Source organism: Nesoenas mayeri (assembly GCF_963082525.1).
Source record: "Nesoenas mayeri genome assembly, chromosome: 1".
Taxonomy (NCBI): domain Eukaryota; kingdom Metazoa; phylum Chordata; class Aves; order Columbiformes; family Columbidae; genus Nesoenas; species Nesoenas mayeri.
The window spans coordinates 213,471,722-213,494,957 of record NC_137541.1 but is presented as its reverse complement, the minus strand read 5'-3'; the positions used below and the strand labels follow the sequence as shown (position 1 = coordinate 213,494,957).

General features: G+C 57.1%; 1 protein-coding gene across 7 annotated transcripts in view; it reads right to left on the bottom strand.

Annotated features, from left to right (window-relative positions):
* The window catches only part of STIM1 (stromal interaction molecule 1), an 88,679-nt gene that overhangs the window by 45,431 nt on the left and 20,012 nt on the right, over positions 1–23,236 (bottom strand). For 4 of the 7 annotated variants that reach the window (XM_080339026.1, XM_080339028.1, XM_080339032.1 and 1 more), the window contains exons 3-4: positions 8,786–8,919; positions 334–448 (exon numbers count right to left, since the gene is read on the bottom strand). In XM_080339026.1, coding sequence (XP_080195152.1) covers positions 334–448; positions 8,786–8,919 — 249 coding nt within the window. The remainder of the gene's footprint in view (positions 1–333; positions 449–8,785; positions 8,920–23,236) is intronic. The other 3 variants (XM_080339030.1, XM_080339027.1, XM_080339029.1) reach the window with 1 other exon arrangement.

Here is a 23,236-nt window from a genome sequence, read left to right as displayed (position 1 = left end):
ACATATTGAATAACCCCGGCCCCAGCACTGCCCCCTGAGGCACTGCACTGGATCCAGGCCTCAACTGGACTCTGCCCATTGACCACGACTCTCTGGCTTCTTCCCTTCACCCAGTTCACAGTCACCTCACTCCCTGCTCATCCAGACCTGCTCCCACAGTCCAGCTGTGAGGATGCTGTGGGACACGGTGTCAATGCCTCACTCAAGTCAAGGCAGATCCCGTCCACCGCCCTGCCATCATCCATCCATCTTGTTATGTCCTCATAAACGTCAATGAGGTTGGTCAAGCAGGGACATCTCGAACTAACCATCTTTCTGCTTGTGTTTCCTTACCTTCCGACGTCTTCCAGGCCTTCCAGAGATCCTCCACGCTGATGAGCTTGTCCTCGCCATGGAACGTGCTGTGCTTCACCGTCGGGTCGTGGTAATTCAGGTCCTCCCTCAAGAACTGGGAGAGTGAACAGGGGGATTAGTGTCTGATTCATCTTTTAGAGGGATGAGATTAGAAAAATCAAATCTTCCACCCGTCTTTCTCACCATGACATCCCCAGGTTGTCACATCATCATTTCTACAGCAAAGCCCCAGTAGGGCTGAGACGCAGCATCTCTGGTCTTTATGCACCGTAATTAAAACTACGTCGTCTCCCTAGTTCATAGAGTCACAGAAGCGTTTGGGTGGGAAGGGACCTTACAGACCCTCTGGTTCCAAGCCCTGCCATGAGCAGGGATATCTTCACAGCAAGCTTCCATTAAACCAAACCCTCGTTAGGAACAGCAAGCTTCCATTAAACCAAACCCTGGTTAGGAACAGCAAGCTTCCATTAAACCAAACCCTCGTTAGGAACAGCAAGCTTCCATTAAACCAAACCCTGGTTAGGAACAGCAAGCTTCCATTAAATCAAACCTTGTTAGGAACAGCAAGCTTCCATTAAACCAAACCCTGGTTAGGAACAGCAAGCTTCCATTAAACCAAACCCTGGTTAGGAACAGCAAGCTTTCATTAAACCAAACCCTGGTTAGGAACAGCAAGCTTCCATTAAACCAAACCCTGGTTAGGAACAGCAAGCTTCCATTAAACCAAACCCTGGTTAGGACCAGCAAGCTTCCATTAAACCAAACCCTGGTTAGGAACAGCAAGCTTCCATTAAACCAAACCCTGGTTAGGAACAGCAAGCTTCCATTAAACCAAACCCTGGTTAGGAACAGCAAGCTTCCATTAAACCAAACCCTCGTTAGGAACAGCAAGCTTCCATTAAACCAAACCTTGTTAGGACCAGCAAGCTTCCATTAAACCAAACCCTGGTTAGGAACAGCAAGCTTTCATTAAACCAAACCTCGTTAGGAATGGCAAGCTTCCATTAAACCAAACCCTGGTTAGGAACAGCAAGCTTCCATTAAACCAAACCTCGTTAGGAACGGCAAGCTTCCATTAAACCAAACCCTGGTTAGGAACGGCAAGCTTCCATTAAACCAAACCTCGTTAGGACCAGCAAGTTTCATGAACTCCAACCCTTGCGCCATTCTTTCCCACCGGTCGCTTGCCGTGTGCTGACACATCCCATCCCATCCCATCCCATCCCACCCCATCCCATCCCATCCCACCCCATCCCATCCCACCCCATCATCAGCAGCGGCTCCCGCTCCTCTCCCGGCACAGCCCCCAAGCCCCCGTGCCCCGGGACAGACCCCAGAGCGTCTTCAAAGCACCAAGGGAACATTTCCAAACGCGAGCACTGCGCTAGGAACCCCGTCTGATACCATCTGACAGCCAATCCACAGGCTGTCACCTGGAAACACGGGGACACGTCCTGTGACCAGACACTCCTTGTTGGGAAGAAAAGCAGAGGGGCAACGGGTACAAGTTGCTCCTGGGGAGATTCCGATGGGACACACGAGGGAAATTGTTCCCATTTGGAACAAACAACCATGGGAATTTTCTCCCCAGGGCAGTGGAGGGGTCCCAACATTGGCCAAATTCAGCTGGAGCCAGCTTGGCTAGACCGGGCTTTGCCAAGAAAGGCTGGACCGGCTGATCCCTGGGGTCCCTTAAACCCGGGATTCCATGACCCTGCGCAACACAAGATGCTCAGAGCTGCCGGGGGACGGAGCAGCAAACACGACGTGTAACAAACCGCAGCCAGCGGTGCTGCGGAGGCGGGAAGGCTGCGTCGCAGGATCTGATATATACAGCTGCTTTCACTGTCTAGATACTTACATTAAAAATACAAATACACATCTATTAAACATATTATTTATAAATATATCTCTAAATGGCTCTATGTCTAATAAAGCGATGAGCTCAGCAGTTGTGGGTGCTGCCCAGAACCGGCGGGTCCCACCGAGCGGGACCCTCCGCGGCACAGCGGAGCTCCACTCCCGGTGCGACAGGCCAGCAATTATTGGCTATTTATTGATGTTAAATTGATGGCAATCCGGGTAGTGTATAACACCACCCGGGGCTCTGGGATTCCAGGCTTGGATTTATAATATCACCAAGAATTCTGCTAAAGGAACCAACTTTATATCTGCGACGGGACTCCAGGCTGCGCTGACGTGCCGCGGCCTGTGCCAGCACCACAGCTCCATACTGGCCGGGAGTGTGCGACACAACAACTGAGATGAAATCAGCTCTGTTTTAACATCAGAAAGGGCACGAAAAACGTGAATATGAGAAGTATTTCACTTGCCAGGCCACTGGGGACACCGCGGAGGCTGCCGCCTGGGTTTAAAGTGAAGCTTTAACCCAAACGGGGCTGCCGAGGCCTAACAAAGCTCAGCTGCGTTCCCGCCGCACAGGAACACGAGGCGGACGGGGAAGCGGGGCAGCGCCAGCAGGACGAGGGCCCAGGCGGCTCTGGGACCCAGGGGACGCGACAATGTCAGCGGAGGCGGCAATGCCAGCGGTCCCGCGCCTCCACCGCCGCCAGCTGCTCCGCGTGTTCAGCGGGGGAGCGGGGGGAGCCACGTCCTGTCAGCTCGGCCGGGACGGGGCCGCTCTGCTACGGGACAAATGGTGGTTCTGGTTGTGAGGGGCAGGGTGAGCTCTGCTCTGGGACAGGGACAGAGCCCAGGGAGCGGCAGCAGATGTGCCAGGGGGGCCAGTGGGACATGGGGAAAAGGTTCTTCCCCAGAGGTGCTGGACACTGAACAGGCTCCCAGGGAGGTGTCACGGCCCAACCTGACCGTGTTCAACAAGAGACTGGACACCGTCCTCAGACACACGGGGTGACCTGCGGGGTGTCCTGTGCGGGGACAGCAGTTGGACTCCATGATCTGTGGGTCCCTCCAGCTCAGGACGTTCTATAAGGACACCCAGGGGTCCAGAACAGCACGTACAGGAACCGTTGCTCAAAAATACTGACCTAACCACCAACCACGAATTGCAAAGCAGCACTGCCAAGTGGTGAGACCATGATGGTCCCATCCCTGGAGATATCTCAAACTCAGAGCCCTGGTGCCAGGTCTGGGTGGCACTGCCTGGGCAGGCGTTGGACCTGACCATGTCCAGGGGTGTCACCCCAGACCATCTCCAGGGGTGTCCCCTACCCCAGATCATCTACAGAGGTGTCACCCCAGACCATGTCCACAGGTCCCAGATCAGACCATGTCCAGGGGTGTCACCCCAGACCATCCCCAGGGGTCCCACCCCAGACCATCTCCAGGGGTGTCACCCCAGACCATGTCCAGGGCCGTCACCGCAGACCATCTCCAGCAGTGTCCCCTACCTCAGACCATGTCCAGGGGTGTCACCCCAAACCACCTCCAGAGGTCCCATCCCAGACCATCTCCAAAGGTGCCATCCCAAACCATCTCCAGGGGTCCCACCCCAGACCATCTCCAAAGGTGCCATCCCAAACCATCTCCAGAGGTCCCACCCCAGACCATCTCCAGAGCTGTCACCCCAGACCATCTCCAGGGGTCCCACCCCAGCCCACTTCCAGGGCTGTCACTCCAAACCATCTCCAGAGGTCCCACCCCAGACCATCCCCAGGGGTGCCACCCCAGACCATCTCCAAGCTCAGCCCGTTGTGAATCCACAAGAACAGAAGGAAACACAGTCAACCAAGAGTCCCACCCGGAGGCTCCAAAAGGAGGGACGCGCCCTCCAGAACAAACACCACAGACCCGTGTGGGATTCACCCTCCTCAAACACACAGACCTGCGGTGAATTCTCCACCTGCCAAATGCCGGCACTGGTTGGTTCACTTTGCTCCACTGCAAGAGGGGTGACGAGTCACAGCACCCCAGGCTGGTTGTGCCCTCTGTAGATCTCCAGGCCCCCCTGTTCACCCAGGGTCACAGAGCAGATCACACAGGGTCACCAGAGTAGATCACGCAGGGTCACAGAGCAGATCACGCAGGGTCACAGGGCAGATCATGCAGGGTCACAGAGCAGATCACACAGGGTCACAGGGCAGATCACACAGGGTCACAGGGCAGATCACGCAGGGTCACAGGGCAGATCACGCAGGGTCACAGAGCAGATCACGCAGGATCCCAGGGGGTTTGAATGTCTCAGAGCAGGAGACTCCACACCTGCTCTGGGCAGCCTGGGCCCGGCTCCGGCACCTCCCAGCACACACGGTTCTGCTCATGTTCACATGGAGCCTCCTGTGTTTCAGTCTGTGCCCGTTGCCCCTCACCCTGGCGCTGGGCACCACTGAACAGAGTCTGGTCCATCTCTGACACCCACCCTGACATATTGATCATTGATCACATCCCTCTCAGCTTCTCTTCTCCAGCTCAGCAGCCCCAGCTCTCTCAGTGTCTCCTCACACAAAGCTGCTCCAGACCCCTCAGCATCTCCGTGTCCCTCCCTGGACTCTGCAGTGACTCCTTGTCCTTACACTGGGAGCCCAGCGCTGGCCCCAGTTGTGCAGATGGGGCCTCCCAGGGCAGAGCAGAGGGGGAGGAACAACCTCCCTGACCTGCTGCCCACACTCTTCCTCACACACCCCAAGTCCCATTGGCCCCTTGGCCACCAGGACACATTGGTGGCTCGTGGTCACACTGTTGTCCCCAGAACTCCCAGGTCCGTCTCTGCAGAGCTGCTTCCAGCAGGTCCCCAACCCGCGCTGGTGCCAGCGGCTGTTCCTGCAGCTGCAGGACCCTGGGGAGCAACAGCCCTGCGGGCCGGGAGCGGGAGCTGATCGGCTTCCCTGGCTCCGACAGACGCGCCCCGGTGGTGAAGCACGCTCAGAGCCCAGAGGTTCCGCAACACACGGGGTTCTTTTTCTCGCGCTTTTTCACCTGCAAAAACCCCAACTCCTCACACGATTTGTGGACTTGTCCATCCCTCCCGCACCCCTGGACCTCAGCTCATCCTGCTCCTGAGCACCAACAGTCACCGACCCACCGCACAGCCCAACGGCGTCACCACATCGCCTCACCAACCGCACACCCTGCCTGGGCTGCTCCTTGGCACCAGGTCACAGAAAACCTTAGTGCGGCCTGTCCGGACTAAAAAGGGGCCATAACAAAGATGGGACAGACTTGTGAGCAGGGCCTGTTGTGACAGCACAAGGGGCGATGGGTTAAACTAAAGGAGGGAGATTCAGGCTGGATATAAGGAATTGTTGCCCTGAGGGTGGTGAGAGCCTGGCCCAGGTTGGCCAGAGAGGTGGTGGATGAACCATCCCTGGAGACATCCCAGGCCAGGCTGGACGGGGTCTGAGCACCCTGAGCTGTGACGATGTCCCTGCTCATGGCAGGGGGGGCACTGGGGAGGTTTTGAAGGTCCCTCCAACACAAATTGTCTTATGAAAACTTCCCACCCCGCGTTGCCCCCCACTGTGCTGCCCCCGGGTGCAGGATCGGGTTTGGGACGAGCGGGCCGACCCAGCAGCACCACATCCCGGGTTCCTCAGCAATCCAGGCTGAGCATCCGCAGGACCGGCAGCGTGAACCCGCCCAGCGCCGCCCCACACAGCTGGAGCTGCCTGGGGCCTGAGCACCGAGAGCACAAATAGAACACTAATTAGGAGACTTCCCCACGAGGACAGCGCTTTCCTGTGAATCCAGGTCACCGGTGCCATCCCAAACTTCATTGAACATTCATGTCCAGAAGGGAAGAATGCGCTGATGGCTTAAGGACAGCACGAGGTTGTCGGGCAAAATTTCACCTATAATTAGAATACTTCAAATCTGTCTCTCCTTTCTGCCCAGTCAGGTCTTTCAATCCAAGCACAATGTAACTACAACTTAGCCCAGTGAGAAGGGCTGAAATAGGAAAAGCAAATACACGTTTCTGAAGCAGCGTGGGACACATGGGGCTGCGCGGGAGGAGCTTCCCCAGCTCAGACCCCCTGAGCCGCAGCCTCCAAAGGCTTCTGGAGTACGGCTGCTTAGATGAAGCCTCTAAATCACCCTGGCCTTAGCCCCACAGAGCGGGGATTTGGGGTTCTTTTTAATTAAAGGAATTCATATAAGATGAACAGCAGGGCAAACAGCAGAGAATTGTGGTTTTCCAGGCAACTCATCCAACCGAGCTCAAGCTCAGCGCCAGGCCGAGCAGAACCAACCTGTTCTGTTCTGAAATGGCACTGAGGTGTCAGTCAGCCCCTCTGTCATACAGTCAGAGTCGTTTGGGGTGGAAAAGCCCCTCAAGCTCATTGAGTCCAACCATAACCCACGCTGTCCCGGCCCCATGTCCTGAGAACCTCCTGTCCGTCTGTCCAGCTCTCCGGGGCTGGTAACTCCAGCACTGCCCTGGGCAGCCTGTTCCAATGCCCCACAGCCCTTTGGGGAAGAAATTGTTCCCACATCCAACCTCAACCTCCCCTGGCGCAACTTGAGGCCGTTTCCTCTGCTCCTGGCGCTTGTTCCTGGGGAGCAGAGCCCGACCCCCCTGGCTCCAAGCTCCTTTCAGGCAGGTCAGAGATCAGAAGGTCTCCCCTCAGCTCCTGTTCTCCAGCTGAACCCCCCAGGTCCCTCAGCCGCTCCATCACATTGTGCTCCAGCCCCTCACCAGCTCCGTTCCCTTCTCTCCACTTGCTCCAGCACCTCAAGGGTTTCTTGGCGTGAGGGGCCCAGAACCATCCCCAGGATCCATGGTGTGGCCTCACTGTGCCCAGCTCAGGACGGTCACTGGTCCTGCTGGCCACCCCAGTGCTGGTACCAGCCAGGGCGCTGGTGGCCACTGCGGGCAGGAACCGGAACAGGCAGGGGACGTGCACTGGGGAGCACTGGGAGCCGCGGGGCAGGGGGACCGGGAGGGGTCCCCGCAGGCGTGCAGGGGCTGACCCCACCTCGGTGATGCTGCTCCTGGGGTGACAATGACACCCGAGACCAGAGGGGCTGCTGGGACCAGCCGGCGGTGCGAGGGGCTCGCTGTGGGTCTGGAGACGTGTGGGGCTGGAGCGGTGACTCACAGCAGCAGCAAGGCAGCCGCTGGGAGGCCTTGGAGAGAAATAAGTTGTGTTACTCCTAGGAGGGCGATATCTACGCTGGAAGAGAGGGACGGTACAAACCTCTGAGCAGATAGCGCTGTTAGTGCTGCGACAACAGGCTCTCAATCAGCCCACCGAGACGGAGCGTGAGACCGGCTCAGACAGCACCCTGCTGGTCCGTGCCCAACCGCAGCACCACGAGGCTCATCCTCCATTTAATAACAGGCGGTAGGATGCACCGAATGTGCCCGGGGCTGCCCCGCGAGCGAGTGCCAGCGCCAGAGCCGCAGCTCCAAAGCGGTGCTGAGCACAGAACTGCCCCCGGGGAAAACACCAGATTAGAGGAAATGCAATTGGAAGCTTTTAATTTGGTTTAATTACTCTGTGAAGTGGGATTTAGGCGGAGGGAACAGCCGACCAGCCCTGCTGGCTCCTCAGAACCAGGCTGCTGTGCCATGTCCCCGGAGACTGTCACCTCCAGGGGACAGGATGGCCCGTGGGACGGCTGGATGTGCGCAATAAACCCACTGCTGCCTTAGTTTAGGTGGGAGATTCAACCTCCCTGGACCGTGGGTTCTTAACCTGAGCACTGGGAGTAATGGAGCACCCAGGAGGACCCAACTCTCTCACCTGTCCCCAGCAGAGCTGTTCCAGCCTCGGGTCATTCCTGGGGCTGCTCTGGCCCCTCTCCAGCAGCTCCATGTGTGTCTGTGCTGAAGACTCAGAGCTGGACCAGCACCACAGGGGATCTCACAGAGCACAGTTCCCACTCTGCTCTCTTTAGCTTCCAACACTTATTTCGACGCCTCCTCACAAGACAGAATCGCTCACCCGGAACAGCCTTGTGAACAAGCACCCACCGAGGCCACACCACAAACCAACGGCGCTCCCTTCTCTAGTCCCTTGTTTCTACAGGTGCTCAGGGAAGACAGTAACAACCATTTTGTTTCGATTCAGTAACATTATCGGCTAAAATCTCCACGGCCAAGCCAACGGAAAGCTGTTCCCTTCTGCAGCAGCTCGCACACAGGGTGTGTAAGCGGATCAGCCGGGCTGGGGGACAGTGAAGGACCGTGAAGGAGACAGCAGCTGGTGTCACAGCAGCAACAGGGGGCTCGGCTGGGGTTCAGGTGTTTCCAACCCCACAAGAAAAAGGAATGAAGTAATGACAATCATGGCCTTCCATGCTGGAATAAACTGATCGTACCTTGTGTGCAGATAAACATGGGTGGCTGGAAACCCCCAGAAGAGCGGGAGAGCCACGGATGCTAAAGACAGGGCTGAAACACACAGCTTGGATTGGAAAGCTGGCTTGTGACAGCACGCAGACTCCCCTGCCAGAGCAGCAGGCAGGCAGCCGCAGCCCGAGGGCCCGCACCCCGGCTCCGGGCACCCACCTCGTCGCTCTCCTCCACGTCCACGTTGCCGTTGGCATCGTCGTCCATCTGCTTGTGGATGTTGCGGACGGCCTCGAAGCTGAGCTGCTCGTCCTCGTCGTGGCACAGCGGCTTGTCGATGCGGCAGAACTCTGCTGGGAGACAACAGCACGTGAGCGGCGGCGCGGCGCGCACAACCCCGGGCTGGCTGCGACCCCTGTCCCCGCAGCTCCACCGCCCGCTGCCGACACTGGCGCCACGTCCCACCAGGACGTCTGCAGGGTGAGAGCTGTACATTTATATAACATGACAATTAAAAGCAGTGAGCCTTCTTCCTGATTACCAAATGGGGTTTTGCCGCACGCCCGAGTGCACCGGCCGCGGTTGATCTGTCCTTTCTATGGCACTGCCCACCCCGGCGCAGCACCCACACCGAAAACACCCCAAAGGGAGCTCGGCCATCAAGCCCTTCTGCCCCACAGGGCCCCACCAGAGTCACTGCAGGCAGGTGGGGATCAGGAATCACCCCGGTGTGGTGCCCCAAGAGCACCGGGAACCCAGCCCAATGGCCCAGGGCCCTTGGGAACGTGCGATGTGCGGTCAAAGAGAGTTCAGACACAACTCCTGGGCATTTAGGCAGAGAAGCCAAAATTACACATGAGCTCAACCCAAATTCTATCATGGTCCTCTCAAGAGAAGTTCATTTGTAGGAAAAGCAGCTGCATTTCCTCCTGCAGAACCAGGGGGTGTTTTCAGATCCTCCTGCACCACAACAGGGAGACGGAGGTTCAGCAATAACACTGGTGGGAAGCAGAGCGCTTAGATTATATTGAACTGATAATTAATAGATGTATTGTAAGTGAGAAACTAAACAATTATATCATCTGTAGGGAACGTTTAAGGCAGAACTGTTGTTTTTACAGAGCTGAGGACCTGGCGCCTGAGCCCAGCAGGGGGGAAGGACCCAGAGACATCGGACCAGGAATCCATGATGTAAAACATAGTCTCTTCCCGGAACATATACTGATACCTGTATACATACTAATGCCTGTATTTACGAGCTTATTTAGGGGGGAAGGACTGAGAGACATAGGACTATGAATCCTTAATGTAAAAACACAGTCTCTTCCCGGAATAGGTGCTGACACCTGTATACATACCAATACCTGTATTGATAAGTTAATTTAGGGGAAGTGTAGCCAAAGTAGGAGGAATCCATACCTTAAATAGACTGATAAGGGGAATTCATACCTTAAATAGACTGATAAGGGGAATTCATACCTTAAATAGACTGATAAGGGGCAGGGTATTGTGTGCGTGGGGATAGTCTGTAACCCCTGCAGTACCAACCAGTGGGGAACGGGAGGGAAACTGCGGCTGGGATTTGGGAGGGGTACGAGCAGGGGCTTTTTGCCCTATTAGCTGTGCCTGTCTTTATGTGGAACACCCAGCCTTGCAAAATCGTTATTAAAAATGCTGCCTGGGCCTATTATATTTGCAAAAGCGTTGTTTCCTACATGGCCAATTATTCCTTAGTCTGCAGAGCCTGTCCCGCGGGGCTGGGCACCCTGAGCAGGATGGTCCCTGCGGTCGTGGCCTTGGGACGCGGCTCCAGAAGGGCAAACGAAATCAGGCTACGAGACCTCTCCCAAAATGTTATGAGATCATCCCGTCCCGAGCCCGTGCTTGTTATTACAGCAACGATCGCGGCGACGCGCTGGCAGAGTTCAAATTATAGGAAGCAAAGGTCATGTTATTATAAAACAAAGCGGTTTGATAGTTAACACTCTCATAACCACACAACGCCGGAGCCCCAAAGGGCTCCAGGGCTCGGGGACCAGGACACAGGTTTTGGAGTGAGCTCACCCGGATTTGGCCCTGCCAAGGGCGATTATGGGTATGTGTAACACAAAAGCTGCCCAGGAAGGCGGCTGGGAACAGTGATGGTGCGGTGAAAGCCCTGAGCACAACCAACAAGCCAGTAAACAGGGAGGAATGTGTGTTTGCATCCAGGCCAGAAAGAGCCCCAACAAGGGCACGGGTGATTCAATCAGCAGAAGACCCTGCGCTGATAAGAGACCATCAGGAGGTTCCACCAAATGGGCCATTCCCTGTTATCTGCAGTGAGGACAGGCTGTAAAAATACCCCAAAGGAAGGAACAACGCCCAGGGCCGTGAGATTTAGGGAAGATTACGCCAAAAGATCACACCATGGGACCCATTGTCTCTTCATGGGACACAAAAACCAACCCAAAAGCCAGTCATCCCTGGGGCTCCTCTTGGCCCGGTGATAACTGAACAAGGGCTCCAGAGCCAGCGGCCTTGCCCTTTGTCACACAATCACGGAACCATTTGGGTTGGAAAAGCCCCTCAAGATCAAGCCCAACCACAACCCAGCCCTGTCCCGGCCTCATGTCCTGAGAACCTCCTGTCCGTCTGTCCAGCCCTCCAGGGCTGGTGACTCCAGCACTGCCCTGGGCAGCCTGTTCCAATGCCCCACAGCCCTTTGGGGAAGAAATTGTTCCCACATCCAACCTCAACCTCCCCTGCAGAGGAGACACAAAACACATGAGCAAAAACCTTGCAAACACCATCAAACTGGTGTTATTTAACCACTTGTCCCAGCTCGTCCTCAGGTGGCAGATCCCACCAGGATTTAGGGTTTGGGACCCCTGGGGAGCCCACACGTGCGTCACCAAGAGCCTTTTGTTGCCTCATACCTCCCTGCCTGTCTCTGCCCCTGATCTCCCCACTATTGGCTCTTGGTGGTCTTGCCTTTGAGAAGAAGAGGTCCCCTTCCACTCCATTGTGTCCCGGCAGACTGGAGGTGGCTGGAGGAGCTCCCAGCCCATCACCTCCACAGCAGCTCTGATGGCTGGAGGAGCTCCCAGCCCATCACCTCCACAGCAGCTCTGATGGCTGGAGGAGCTCCCAGCCCATCACCTCCACAGCAGCTCTGATGGCTGGAGGAGCTCCCAGCCCATCACCTCCACAGCAGCTCTGATGGCTGGAGGAGCTCCCAGCCCATCACCTCCACAGCAGCTCTGATGGCTGGAGGAGCTCCCAGCCCATCACCTCCACAGCAGCTCTGATGGCTGGAGGAGCTCTGAGCCCATCACCTCCACAGCAGCTCTGATGGCTGGAGGAGCTCTGAGCCCATCACCTCCACAGCAGCTCTGATGGCTGGAGGAGCTCCCAGCCCATCACCTCCACAGCAGCTCTGATGGCTGGAGGAGCTCCCAGCCCATCACCTCCACAGCAGCTCTGATGGCTGGAGGAGCTCCCAGCCCATCACCTCCACAGCAGCTCTGATGGCTGGAGGAGCTCCCAGCCCATCACCTCCACAGCAGCTCTCCTGCCTCTGTTCTGGGCTCACCCCACAGGGACTGTGTGTCCCACGGGTGCCACCCCCAGCCGCCCGTGCCCACGAGCTGGAGCAGCCCGACCACCAAAAGCACTTGGGCTGCTTTTATGAACAGATTCCAAAGCCACATCCCGCGGACCAGGAAAAGCATTTGGGCCGGTTTCACGAACAGATTCCAGAGACACATCCCACGCAATATCTCAGAGAAACGCCGTTTTCCAGCCTTTTCCCATAGGCCCAGTGCACCCCGAGAGCCAACGGCACCAATGGGACATCCCATTTGAACATCAGGAAAGACATTGGTACCGCTGTTGATGTATCTGAGGGCGGTGCAAAGCACTGGCACAGGTCACCCAGGGGGTGGGGACCTCCGTCCATGGGGACCCTGAGTGCCAGCACCCCGGACAAGCGCTGGGGACAGGCGGGCCCCGCTGACCCTGACATCACTCTATTTCGTTCCAGACCTTTGGCTCTCCAGGGAGATTCTCCATGCTGAGAGTTCTCTTCAAACATGTTCCATTCCAGGTTCTCTCCATTTCCTTCTGCGAGGTCCCATTATCTTCAATAGCGCCGAAAAGCCACATTAATGGCAGGGCAGCCAAGCGGCCATCGGGCAGGATTAGAGAGCGGCTTAATTATGGGAATTGTCATCTGCACAACTCGCTTTTATAAACAGCAGAATGGTAGCCAAAAAGCAAAAGCCTTACTTTGAGGGGAAAGTACTGTTTGCATAGTTCTACTAATATAAACAGGGCTGGCTGAGCCGACTCGCTCAGGGCTGCTCTGAGACCCCGGGTTCCAATAACACACATGCCAAGGACAAGCTCCCAGCCTCACCAGCAGCGCTGAGCCGTTGAGCGAGGAACGCACACACAGCAGGGCTCCCAGCGCAGGGGCAGGGGGGTTTTACAGGGACAAAAAAGGGTGATTGGGCCCCCACCAGGAAACAACGGCGTCTGCACAACCATGTCCACAGAAACCCTGCGAGTGTTGTTATCCCCGAGGTGACGCCGTGCAGCTGCATGTTATTGACTGTGCGGGCCCGGCAGCCACTCGTGTCCAACACACAACGCTTGTCCACACGTGGGGACATTTACATGCATGCAGGTGGATGTTATCATAGAATCATGGAAAGCTCATCCAGTGCAATCCCCCCATGGAGCAGGAACACCCAGATGAGGTTACACAGGAAGGTGTCCAGGCGGGTTGGAATGTCTGCACAGAAGGAGACTCCACAACCCCCCTGGGCAGCCTGGGCCAGGCTCTGACACCCTCACCCCAACAAGTTGCTTCTCCTCTTTCAGTGGAACCTCCTGTGTTCCAGTTTGCACCCATTGCCCCTTGTCCTGTCCCTGGTTGTCACCAGCAGAGCCTGGCTCCATCCTCCTGACACTGCCCCTTTCCATATTGATCCCCAGGAATGAGTCCCCCCTCAGTGTCCTCTTGTCCAGCTCCAGAGCCCCAGCTCCCTCAGCCTTTCCTCACACGGGAGATGCTCCACTCCCTCCAGCATCTTGGTGGCTGCGCTGGACTCTCTGCAGCAGTTCCCTGTCCTGCTGGAACTGAAGGGCCACAGCTGGACACAAGATTCCAGGTGTGGTCTCCCCAGGGCAGAGCAGAGGGGCAGGAGAACCTCTCTGACCTACTGACCACCCCCTTCTAACCCACTCCAGGTACCATTGGCTTCCTGGCCACAAGGGCCCAGTGCTGGCTCATGGTCACCCTGCTGTCCCCAGGACCCCCAGGTCCCTTTCCCCTACGCTGCTCTCTAATAGGTCATTCCCCAACTTACACTGAACCTGGGGCTGTTCCTGCCCAGATTCAAGACTCTACACTTGCCCTTGTTCTAGTTCATTACATTTTCCCCGCCCAGCTCTCAGCCTGTCCAGGTCTCTGATGGCAGCACAGCTCCCAGTGTCACCACTGCTCCCAGCTTGGTGTCACCAGCAAACTTGCTGACAGTCACTCTGTTCCCTCGTTCAAATCACTGATGAATATATTGAATAACAGCCCAATTCTCCCCGTCCCGCTGCTGCGTCCCATTAGCGTTCCGGCTCCGGAACACGGGGGCTGGGGCAGAGCGCCGCCCAGGGTTTCAGCGGGCCCGTCTCTTCCCTGCGGGTCAGGTTCGCAGCGCGGGCCGCGGCTCCTCACCGAGCCACCAGAAAACCCGCGCTGTTCCGTATGTATCAGGAGGTCAAACAGGGACTCGTTTCATTTAATGGCACAGCCTGCACGACGCACAAAGGAACCAAACCAAACCCTGTTCCCAACTCAAATTAAACAGTCTAGAAAAAATGTAAATAAAGCCGGAGATTATAGTTTTAAGGGAAGTAACCACCACGGGCTCTCGGGGCCTCTGTGCGCATTACTCCTTGAAAAATTACTGGGTTTGGACTTTGAACAAGTGGAGAACGCTGAGGCTGCAAAGGGAGCGAAGCCGGGAAACAACCAGGAATGTCATGAACATCCAAAAAAGTCTGGCCATATTTGTTAAAAGACGTAAACAAGCTAAACATGTGATAAAGTAATTCGACTTTTCCAACTACTAACGCAAAACCAGCTACTTTAGTGCATATTATCTAAGGCAACTGTGTTTCACAAAGGCATTTCTTTCCAGGAGAAAACACAAAGCATGGAGGTTAGCAGCTCCAAATCACAATGAAGCACATTGCGCTCTCACTGAACTGGAGGTGGTGGGAGCTGCGTGTGGCCACAGCAACACCGCTTCACTTTGTTGTCCCATCAAATAATGGACCGTAAGGGAAAGGAGCAAAGATGAAGCCAGCAGGGAGCCCCGATGTCCGGGATGGAGGTGACGGAGCTGCATGAGGAGTGATCCAGGGGCTCCGGCACCTCTGGGTGTCACCCTCGGCGGCTCCAGGTGGAATTCAACAGCAAAGTGACACGGTCGTGGGGGAAGATCAGCCAAAGAGCCAGGAACCTGCATTTTCTATAAACCAATAAGGGGAGGCGGCTGTTAGAATGAGCAGAATGAAACAGGTCTCACTGAAACCCAGAGTGTCAGGGGTTGAAGGGCCTGGAAAGCTCATCCAGTGCAATCCCCCCATGGAGCAGGAACACCCAGATGAGGTTACACAGGAAGGTGTCCAGGCGGGTTGGAATGTCTGCACAGAAGGAGACTCCACAACCCCCTGGGCAGCCTGGGCCAGGCTCTGACACCCTCACCCCAACAAGTTGCTTCTCCTCTTTCAGTGGAACCTCCTGTGTTCCCGTTTGTACCCATTGCCCCTTGTCCTGTCCCTGGTTGTCACCAGCAGAGCCTGGCTCCATCCTCCTGACACTGCCCCTTTCCATATTGATCCCCAGCAATGAGTCCCCCCTCAGTGTCCTCTTGTCCAGCTCCAGAGCCCCAGCTCCCTCAGCCTTTCCTCACACGGGAGATGCTCCACTCCCTGCAGCATCTTGGTGGCTGCGCTGGACTCTCTGCAGCAGTTCCCTGTCCTGCTGGAACTGAGGGGCCCAGGTAAACCGAGGCAGGCCGGGTGTCTGACCCCTGCAGCACCAGCCCCTGGGGAGCAGGGGAGGGAACATGCAGCTGGATTTGGGGATATAGCAGGTTTGCCCTGTTCTGCGTGCTGCCTTCAGGTGCAACACCCGGGCGGGCAGCGCCGCTGATGACACCCGCTCCGCTGGGGGATCTGCCCGGGCTGTTCTGTTGGCAGGCGATCGTTTTCTCCACACCGGCATCTCTCTTCAGCTCAGCGTTTCTTTACTACAATTATTTCCCTCCTCACTGATTGCAATTAGCCCTCTTCATCTTCTGCACGCAACGATTCACTGAGTTAACATCAAAGCTCCACCTCATTTCTTCCCAAATCGTTCATCCCTCGCTGCAACCGAAGCCCCTTCCCCTCACCCCTCTCCTGTCCCATCTTCCTCCTCAGCTGCTTTGTACCAGCCCATTAAAACCAACACCCACTCCCTCCCCAAAAGACCCCCCCAAACAGAACAGCCTTGTTCCCCCCTTGGGGTAGAAGCACCATATTGATGCTTTATGGCACAACTGTTATTTTCTCGGGTGACGCAGGCGCAGTGGGAACGGTCCCCCTGCCCCCCACTGCTGGCAGCCATACCCAGGAAGCGCAGTTAGAGCTTCTAGGTAACAGCGACCTTCTGCGCTTTGAATCGCTACAGGGTTACTTATTTTTAGGTACAACGGATGTTGAGGTGTAAATATTTCTCAGTACAGAAACACTGTCCAGTTTCCTGGGGTTTCTCAGCGGCAATGAATCCTCCAGCGGGGCTCGGAACCGGCGCGTTCCCGAGGTCCTTCCACAGCGCAGCGTGGCCACACGGACCAACCCCGGCGGTGTCCCCGTCCGGCGCCAGGAACAGTCCTGCCGGACACGGGGAGCGGGCTGGGACACCCGCTGCAGAACCAACACACCCGGGGCTGAGCCTCCCATCGGGGCTTTTGGGGAGAGATACAGAATCACAGGGTCATTTGGTTGGAAAAGCCCCTCAAGATCATGGAGTCCAACCAAAACCCACTCCTGTCCCTGCCCCATGTCCTGAGAACCTCCTGTCCGTCTGTCCAGCCCTCCAGGGCTGGTGACTCCAGCACTGCCCTGGGCAGCCTGTTCCAATGCCCCACAGCCCTTTGGGGAAGAAATTGTTCCCACATCCAACCTCAACCTCCCCTGGCGCAACTTGAGGCTGTTTCCTCTGCTCCTGGCGCTTGTTCCTGGGGAGCAGAGCCCGACCCCCCTGGCTCCAAGCTCCTTTCAGGCAGTTCAGAGATCAGAAGGTCTCCCCTCAGCTCCTGTTCTCCAGCTGAACCCCCAGGTCCCTCAGTCTCCATCACATTGTGCTCCAGCCCCTCACCAGCTCCGTTCCCTTCTCTGCACTCGCTCCAGCACCTCAAGGCCTTTCTTCAGCCCTCAGGTGATTTTGGTGCCACTGATGCCGCCATTTTGTGCTCTGAGGTGATTTTGGTGCCGTCATTTTGAGCCCTGAGCTGAGGAGCCCAGAAATGCCCCAGGGTTGGCGGTTTGGCCTCCCCAGGTCCCAGCACAGGGACGGTCACTGCCCTGGTCCCGCTGGCCACCCCAGTGCTGGTACCAGCCAGGATCCTGTGGCCTCTTGGCCACCTGGGCACACGCTGGCTCATGTTCAGCCACTGCCACCAACACCCCCAGGGCCTTTTCCAGCCGCTGTTCCCCAGCTGCAGCGTCCATGGGGTTGGTGCGACCCCAGCGCAGGACCCGCCACTTGGCCTTGTTGCCCCTCAGACCATTGGCCTCAGCCCGTTGATCCAGCCGGGCAGATCCCCCTGTAGAACTGCCCGCCCTGCAGCACGTCAACGCTCCACCCAGGCTTGTGTCCCCAGGGCGCCCAGGGTCAGAGCCGCCGTGCCGCTGCGCTGCGCGCACTGGGGGCGTGCAGGACCCTGGTTCTCGCAGCGGAGGGAAGGAATTTGGCATGGATCTGCAAATCCGTTAGCCATGAGTCAGCCACGGCCCACGGCCTGGAGCGCTGGCTGCGCGCACCACGCGGCAGAGCTCATAATTATTAGTTTTGAAGTGAAAGAGAAATTGCTAAAAGCCAGGAAACCACATAATGGATGTGTGAGTCACGCTCGCCTGAAAATTCTGAGACGCTAATGCAAGCGCAGAAGCCAACACAGCGAAAGCCAGGACGGCGGTGCCGCTCAGCTCCCGGTCCCCGCGCCATGCGAGCTGTGACTCCAGCGGCCCCAGCACCGCGACCCCGGCCCCGCGCGCTTTGTTCTGGGAGAAAAACACTGCGAGCAAGAGCTCGAGATACACAACTTCATGTCTAACAGAAGCAACGTTTTTGGTAGCTTTCACAGGGTGGTAGAGAAACGTATCCTATCCCCCTCTTGCTCTCAGAAAGTATCTATCAGTAAATGCATAACTCCTAATGCAAACATATTTTCAATTAAATTATTCAGGGAAGAGCGGAACAGCACAGCATTTACCTCGAGGTTGATCAAAGTCACCCCCAGAGCAAGGCACAACGCAGGCATCAATTAAAACCGCTAATGATGGCATCCCAGCAGCACGTGGAGCAGCGCGGCTCAGAGGGGCGTCCGGAGCTCCCCGGGTCCAGCTCCTGCCCGAGCGGCTCTGATCACATCAGGGACCCCACAACCGCTCCTGCAGCCATTTCTTTACCAGCGCTGGGCTCCCAGTGTAAGGACAAGGAGTCACTGCAGAGTCCAGGGAGGGACACGGAGATGCTGAGGGGTCTGGAGCAGCTTTGTGTGAGGAGACACTGAGAGAGCTGGGGCTGCTGAGCTGGAGAAGAGAAGCTGAGAGGTGACGCACTCAACGTGACCCACACACACTAGAGCCATTTCCCGGGGCACGCGGGGCACAGGGGGACAGCACTGTACAGCACTGAGCCTTAGAACCAAGGCTGAGAACGGCTCTGGCTCCATCGCCCTCAGGGCAGCTCCCTTCTGGAGACTAACGCCAACATCAAAGGAGATACTGCACTTCAAATTAAGCAGAGTTTGCTAAGTCTCGAGTATTCTACAGGCTGGGCAGAAACACAACATCCACGCGCTGCTCGACTCCGAGAGCAGAGGATGCGCCAGCCCACGGCAAAGCGGAGCTGGGCCTGAGCTTCATCCTGCTCAACCAAGGCTGTGCCACCAGGATCCACAACGGGACGGGGTGATGGGTTAAACTAAAGGAGGGAGACTGAGGCTGGATATAAGGAATTGTTGCCCTGAGGGTGGTGAGAGCCTGGCCCAGGTTGGCCAGAGAGGTGGTGGATGAACCATCCCTGGAGACATCCCAGGCCAGGCTGGACAGGGCTCTGAGCAACCTGAGCTGTGACGATGTCCCTGTCATGGCAGGGGGGGCACTGAGGGGGTTTTGAAGGTCCCTTCAACCCAAACCATCCTGCAGTTGTGTGAGAAGCACAACTTGCAGAACCACAGTGACCACAGAGGTCCCCCTGGTGCCAGCACCCCGGAGAGGCTCGGACAGCACGAGGGGTCACGGCCGGCTCAGCTCCCCAGACCCACCGCACCCGCGCTGTGCGTCACCTGAAAAACACGCACGGCCTCTTTGCCTCCGAGGAAAGGCTTGGGTGAGCGGGGTGAGCAGCACCCACAGCCCGGCTGCCGCAGCAGCCGCCCCCACCCCGCGCCTCCCCCAGCTCGCCTCCCCTCCAAAGGGACCACCCAGGGTTCACTGGTATCTCCTGAACTCTGTCACCCGCACGGTGCCACCACCAGACTGAAGTCCACTGCGCACTTCAGTAAATCGGGCTGAAAACGCCTGTTACTCCATGATTTTTGGCTTTAGCTAGAATAGCAGTGTTTGGCTTTCCGGTTCGCTTTTCGCTTGGTTGGGTTTGTTTCATTTCGCTTTGGTTTTAACGCGATCCTTGTCCCTGATCCTAAGGCTGCTCCAGAAAGCCGTGTGCGCCGCTGGGAAGCGGTGCGCTCACCCCGTGGTGCGCAGGGCGGGACGCTCTGCCCCGCGGACACGGCGACAGTGGAGAGGCGGCTGCGTGCAGGGCCGGCTCTGGCACCGCGAGCAGCGCGTGCTCTGCAGCTCCTGTGGGTCAAACACTCGGGTCATTTTACCATTTGAACAGGGACGGGTGCCCAAGTCCCTTGTGCTCACGCACAGAGCCCCCGCTGGTCCCTCATGCACAGCTGAGAGCCGCCAGCCCCGGCCGGCGTGCTCGTGCCCAGCTGAGCTCAGCACCCGGTTCCACCAGGCAAATCCCAGTTCCACCAGCCGAGTACCCTCGGGATGAAAACCCAGCCCTAGATCCATAGTAATCATAAATTCCCCACTGCCGTTTGTGTTGGCTGCTGCTCAGCCCGTCCTCGCAGACCCCACAAGAGCCTCGCTGCATCTTCTCTGTCCTCCCACCGCACAGATCAGGGACCTGCTTTTATCACACTATCACAGTATGTTTGGGATTGGAAGGGACCTCAAAAGCTCATCCAGTGCAATCCCCCCATGGAGCAGGAACACCCAGATGAGGTTACACAGGAAGGTGTCCAGGCGGGTTGGAATGTCTGCACAGAAGGAGACTCCACAACCCCCCTGGGCAGCCTGGGCCAGGCTCTGACACCCTCACCCCAACAAGTTGCTTCTCAAATTTAAGTGGAACCTCTTGTGTTCCAGCTTGATCCCATTACCCCTTGTCCTGTCCCTGCTTGTCACCAGAAGAGCCTGGCTCCATCCTCCTGACACTCACCCTTTATATATTTATAAACATTAATAAGGTCACCCCTCAGTCTCCTCTTCTCCAAACTAAAGAGCCCCAGCTCCCTCAGCCTTTCCTCACACGGGAGATGCTCCACTCCCTGCAGCATCTTGGTGGCTGCGCTGGACTCTCTGCAGCAGTTCCCTGTCCTGCTGGAGCTGAGGGGCCACAACTGGACACAAGATTCCAGGTGTGGTCTCCCCAGGGCAGAGCAGAGGGGCAGGAGAACCTCTCTGACCTACTGACCACCCCCTTCTAACCCACCCCAGGTCCCATTGGCTTCCTGGCCACAAGGGCCCAGTGCTGGCTCATGGTCACCCTGCTGTCCCCAGGACCCCCAGCTCCCTTTCCCCTACACTGCTCTCTAATAGGTCATTCCCCAACTTACACTGGAACCTGGGGCTGTTCCTGCCCAGATTGAGGACTCTACACTTGCCCTTGTTAAATCTCATCAGGTTATTCTCCGCCCAGCTCTCCAGCCTGTCCAGGTCTCTGATGGCAGCACAGCTTCCAGTGTCACCACTCCTCCCAGCTTGGTGTCATCAGCAAACTTGCTGATAGTCACTCTATTCCCTCGTCTAAATCGTTAATGAATATATTGAATAATACTGGCCCCAGCACTGCCCCCTGAGGCACTGCACTAGATACTGGCCTCCAGCTAGACTCCGCACCATTGACCACCACTCTCTGGCTTCTCTCCTTAAGCCAGTTTGCTACTCACCTCATTGCTCTATTGTCCAGACCACACCTCTTAAAAATACTACACCTTGTCAAAATTAAAACCTCTGCTGACAGGAAGATGAGCAGTTATCACACGGGCTTTCTGTAAGAGTCGCACCCCGAGGCTGAACCGCTTTCTCGCCCATTGGTGTTTGGTTCAGCCGGCAGGACCCGGCGGGTCCCGCTTTGGTGAGGGTGTAAAACGTCACGTTCGCGATGCTGGAAGGAAGCGCTGACACCAGCCGCCCCACAGCACCCGGCTCTCTGCTCTGTGCTTCTACCTCCCGCTGTTTCCCAGGACGCAAAGCCAGATAACAGCCTCTCGGCCTGTGCACCTGTCCTCCCTGTCCTCCTGCGGCCGGTAAGCGGGGCGCCTCCTGCGCGGCTGGATGCACATGAGCCATAAAGACGATGATTGCAGGGTGAGCAAAACCCCCGCGGATAGCTGCTCCTGCCCACGCGGGCGCCATGGCCGGGAAGACTGCAAGCAGCTCCATCTCTGCCCCAAACACTAAGCCCAGGTGGGCCCAGCCCCGCGCACACCGCACATCCCGCTGCACGGGGGGAAGGGAGGAAAAGCTGAGCTTACTTTTCATAACTGGAGGACTAAACCCTTTCGTCAGGCTGCCCTTGGCTAGGCCAGGCTCTAACGCTCCAGCCAACCTTCCCTTCCACGCTTCATTTCTGCCCAAATCTGACGGCTGGATGGAAAAGCACTTCAGCCCCCGCGAGCTCCGGCCAGAGATGGGTCCTGCTAATGTGTTCTATAACGTTTTATTGAATTATCCATCATTTATCTGGAGAGTTGCCTTAGGAATTTAAAAGGGATTTCCAAGAGCGGTGGGGATGGAGGGTTCCCGATTCAGACATTTACGAGCTGAAAGGTTCTCGTCACCCGAGTCTCCATCAGCTGCATCACAGCAACACCCGGACCAGGGCAAAGTCTGCAGAACCGCTGTCTGCGGGGTGTCCTGTCCTCCTGTCCCCCGCATCCTCGCGGACTCACAGGAGAGCTGGAGCAGCTCAGCGCCACGGGGAAAGATCCACGAGGGGACGAAGCAGAGGGACCTCCACGAGTTGGGGAACCAGAGGGACCTCCATGTGTGGACAAGGGGAAATGGCCTCAAGTTGCGCCAGGGGAGGTTGAGGCTGGATGTGGGAACAATTTCTTCCCCAAAGGGCTGTGGGGCATTGGAACAGGCTGCCCAGGGCAGTGCTGGAGTCACCATCCCTGGAGGGCTGGACAGACGGACAGGAGGTTCTCAGGACATGGGGCAGGGACAAGGGTGGGTTATGGTTGGACTCCATGATCTTGAGGGGCTTTTCCAACTAAAATGACTGCGATTCTGTGACCCCCACAAGCTGATGACCCAGCGGGACCTCCACGTGTGGCGGAACCAGGAACCCCCACACACACCGCCCGGCTCCTCCTCCTCCCGCCATCCCAGGCTCCCCACAGTCCCTGCACGATCAATTCAAGCGAAGCGGCACCGTCCCCCCGCTGCCATACAATGAAAGCTTCTCCCAATTTTCACCGTATTTATCCCTCGTGTCTCACCCAGAACCGACGATGTAGATTTTCACAGCAGCAAGCGCAGCGCCAGCAGCCCCTGCTCGCCGCGCCCTGTGCCGGAGGGCCGGACGGACAGACAGACGGCGGCGGGAGCACGGGCGCAGCACCGCCTCCATCCTCCTGCAGTTTCAAACGTTTTCTCACATATAAGAGTTTTTTCCCGAGAGCAGCGCGGTGTCTCTGCCCACCGGGCACGCGGCGCGTGGCCCACGCACGGACCGAGCGGGACAATAACGCGCTGGTGGTGGCGGTGCTCGCAGAGCCGCTCGGTCTCAGGCAGGTGACGCAATGGTCAGGAGCAGCATCCCGGACGCGTTGGGCGCGTCCCAGGACACCTTCTTAGCAATGACAGCCCCTACAACAACCCGATCTCTCTTGTATCACATCAAACAGCACAGAAAGGAGCCGGGACAAAGGTAAATGGACACAGTACCAGGCACACAAAGCCGCAGGAGCATCCATCCCACAGCTCTTCCCAAACCCCAGCGCGGCTTTCCCACCAGCCGCAGCTCTAAAGGATGAACCTGATCCCAGCGCCTCCGCTCGCCCCGGGACCGGTGGATTCGGGGGACACGGCTCGGTGCGCAGCACC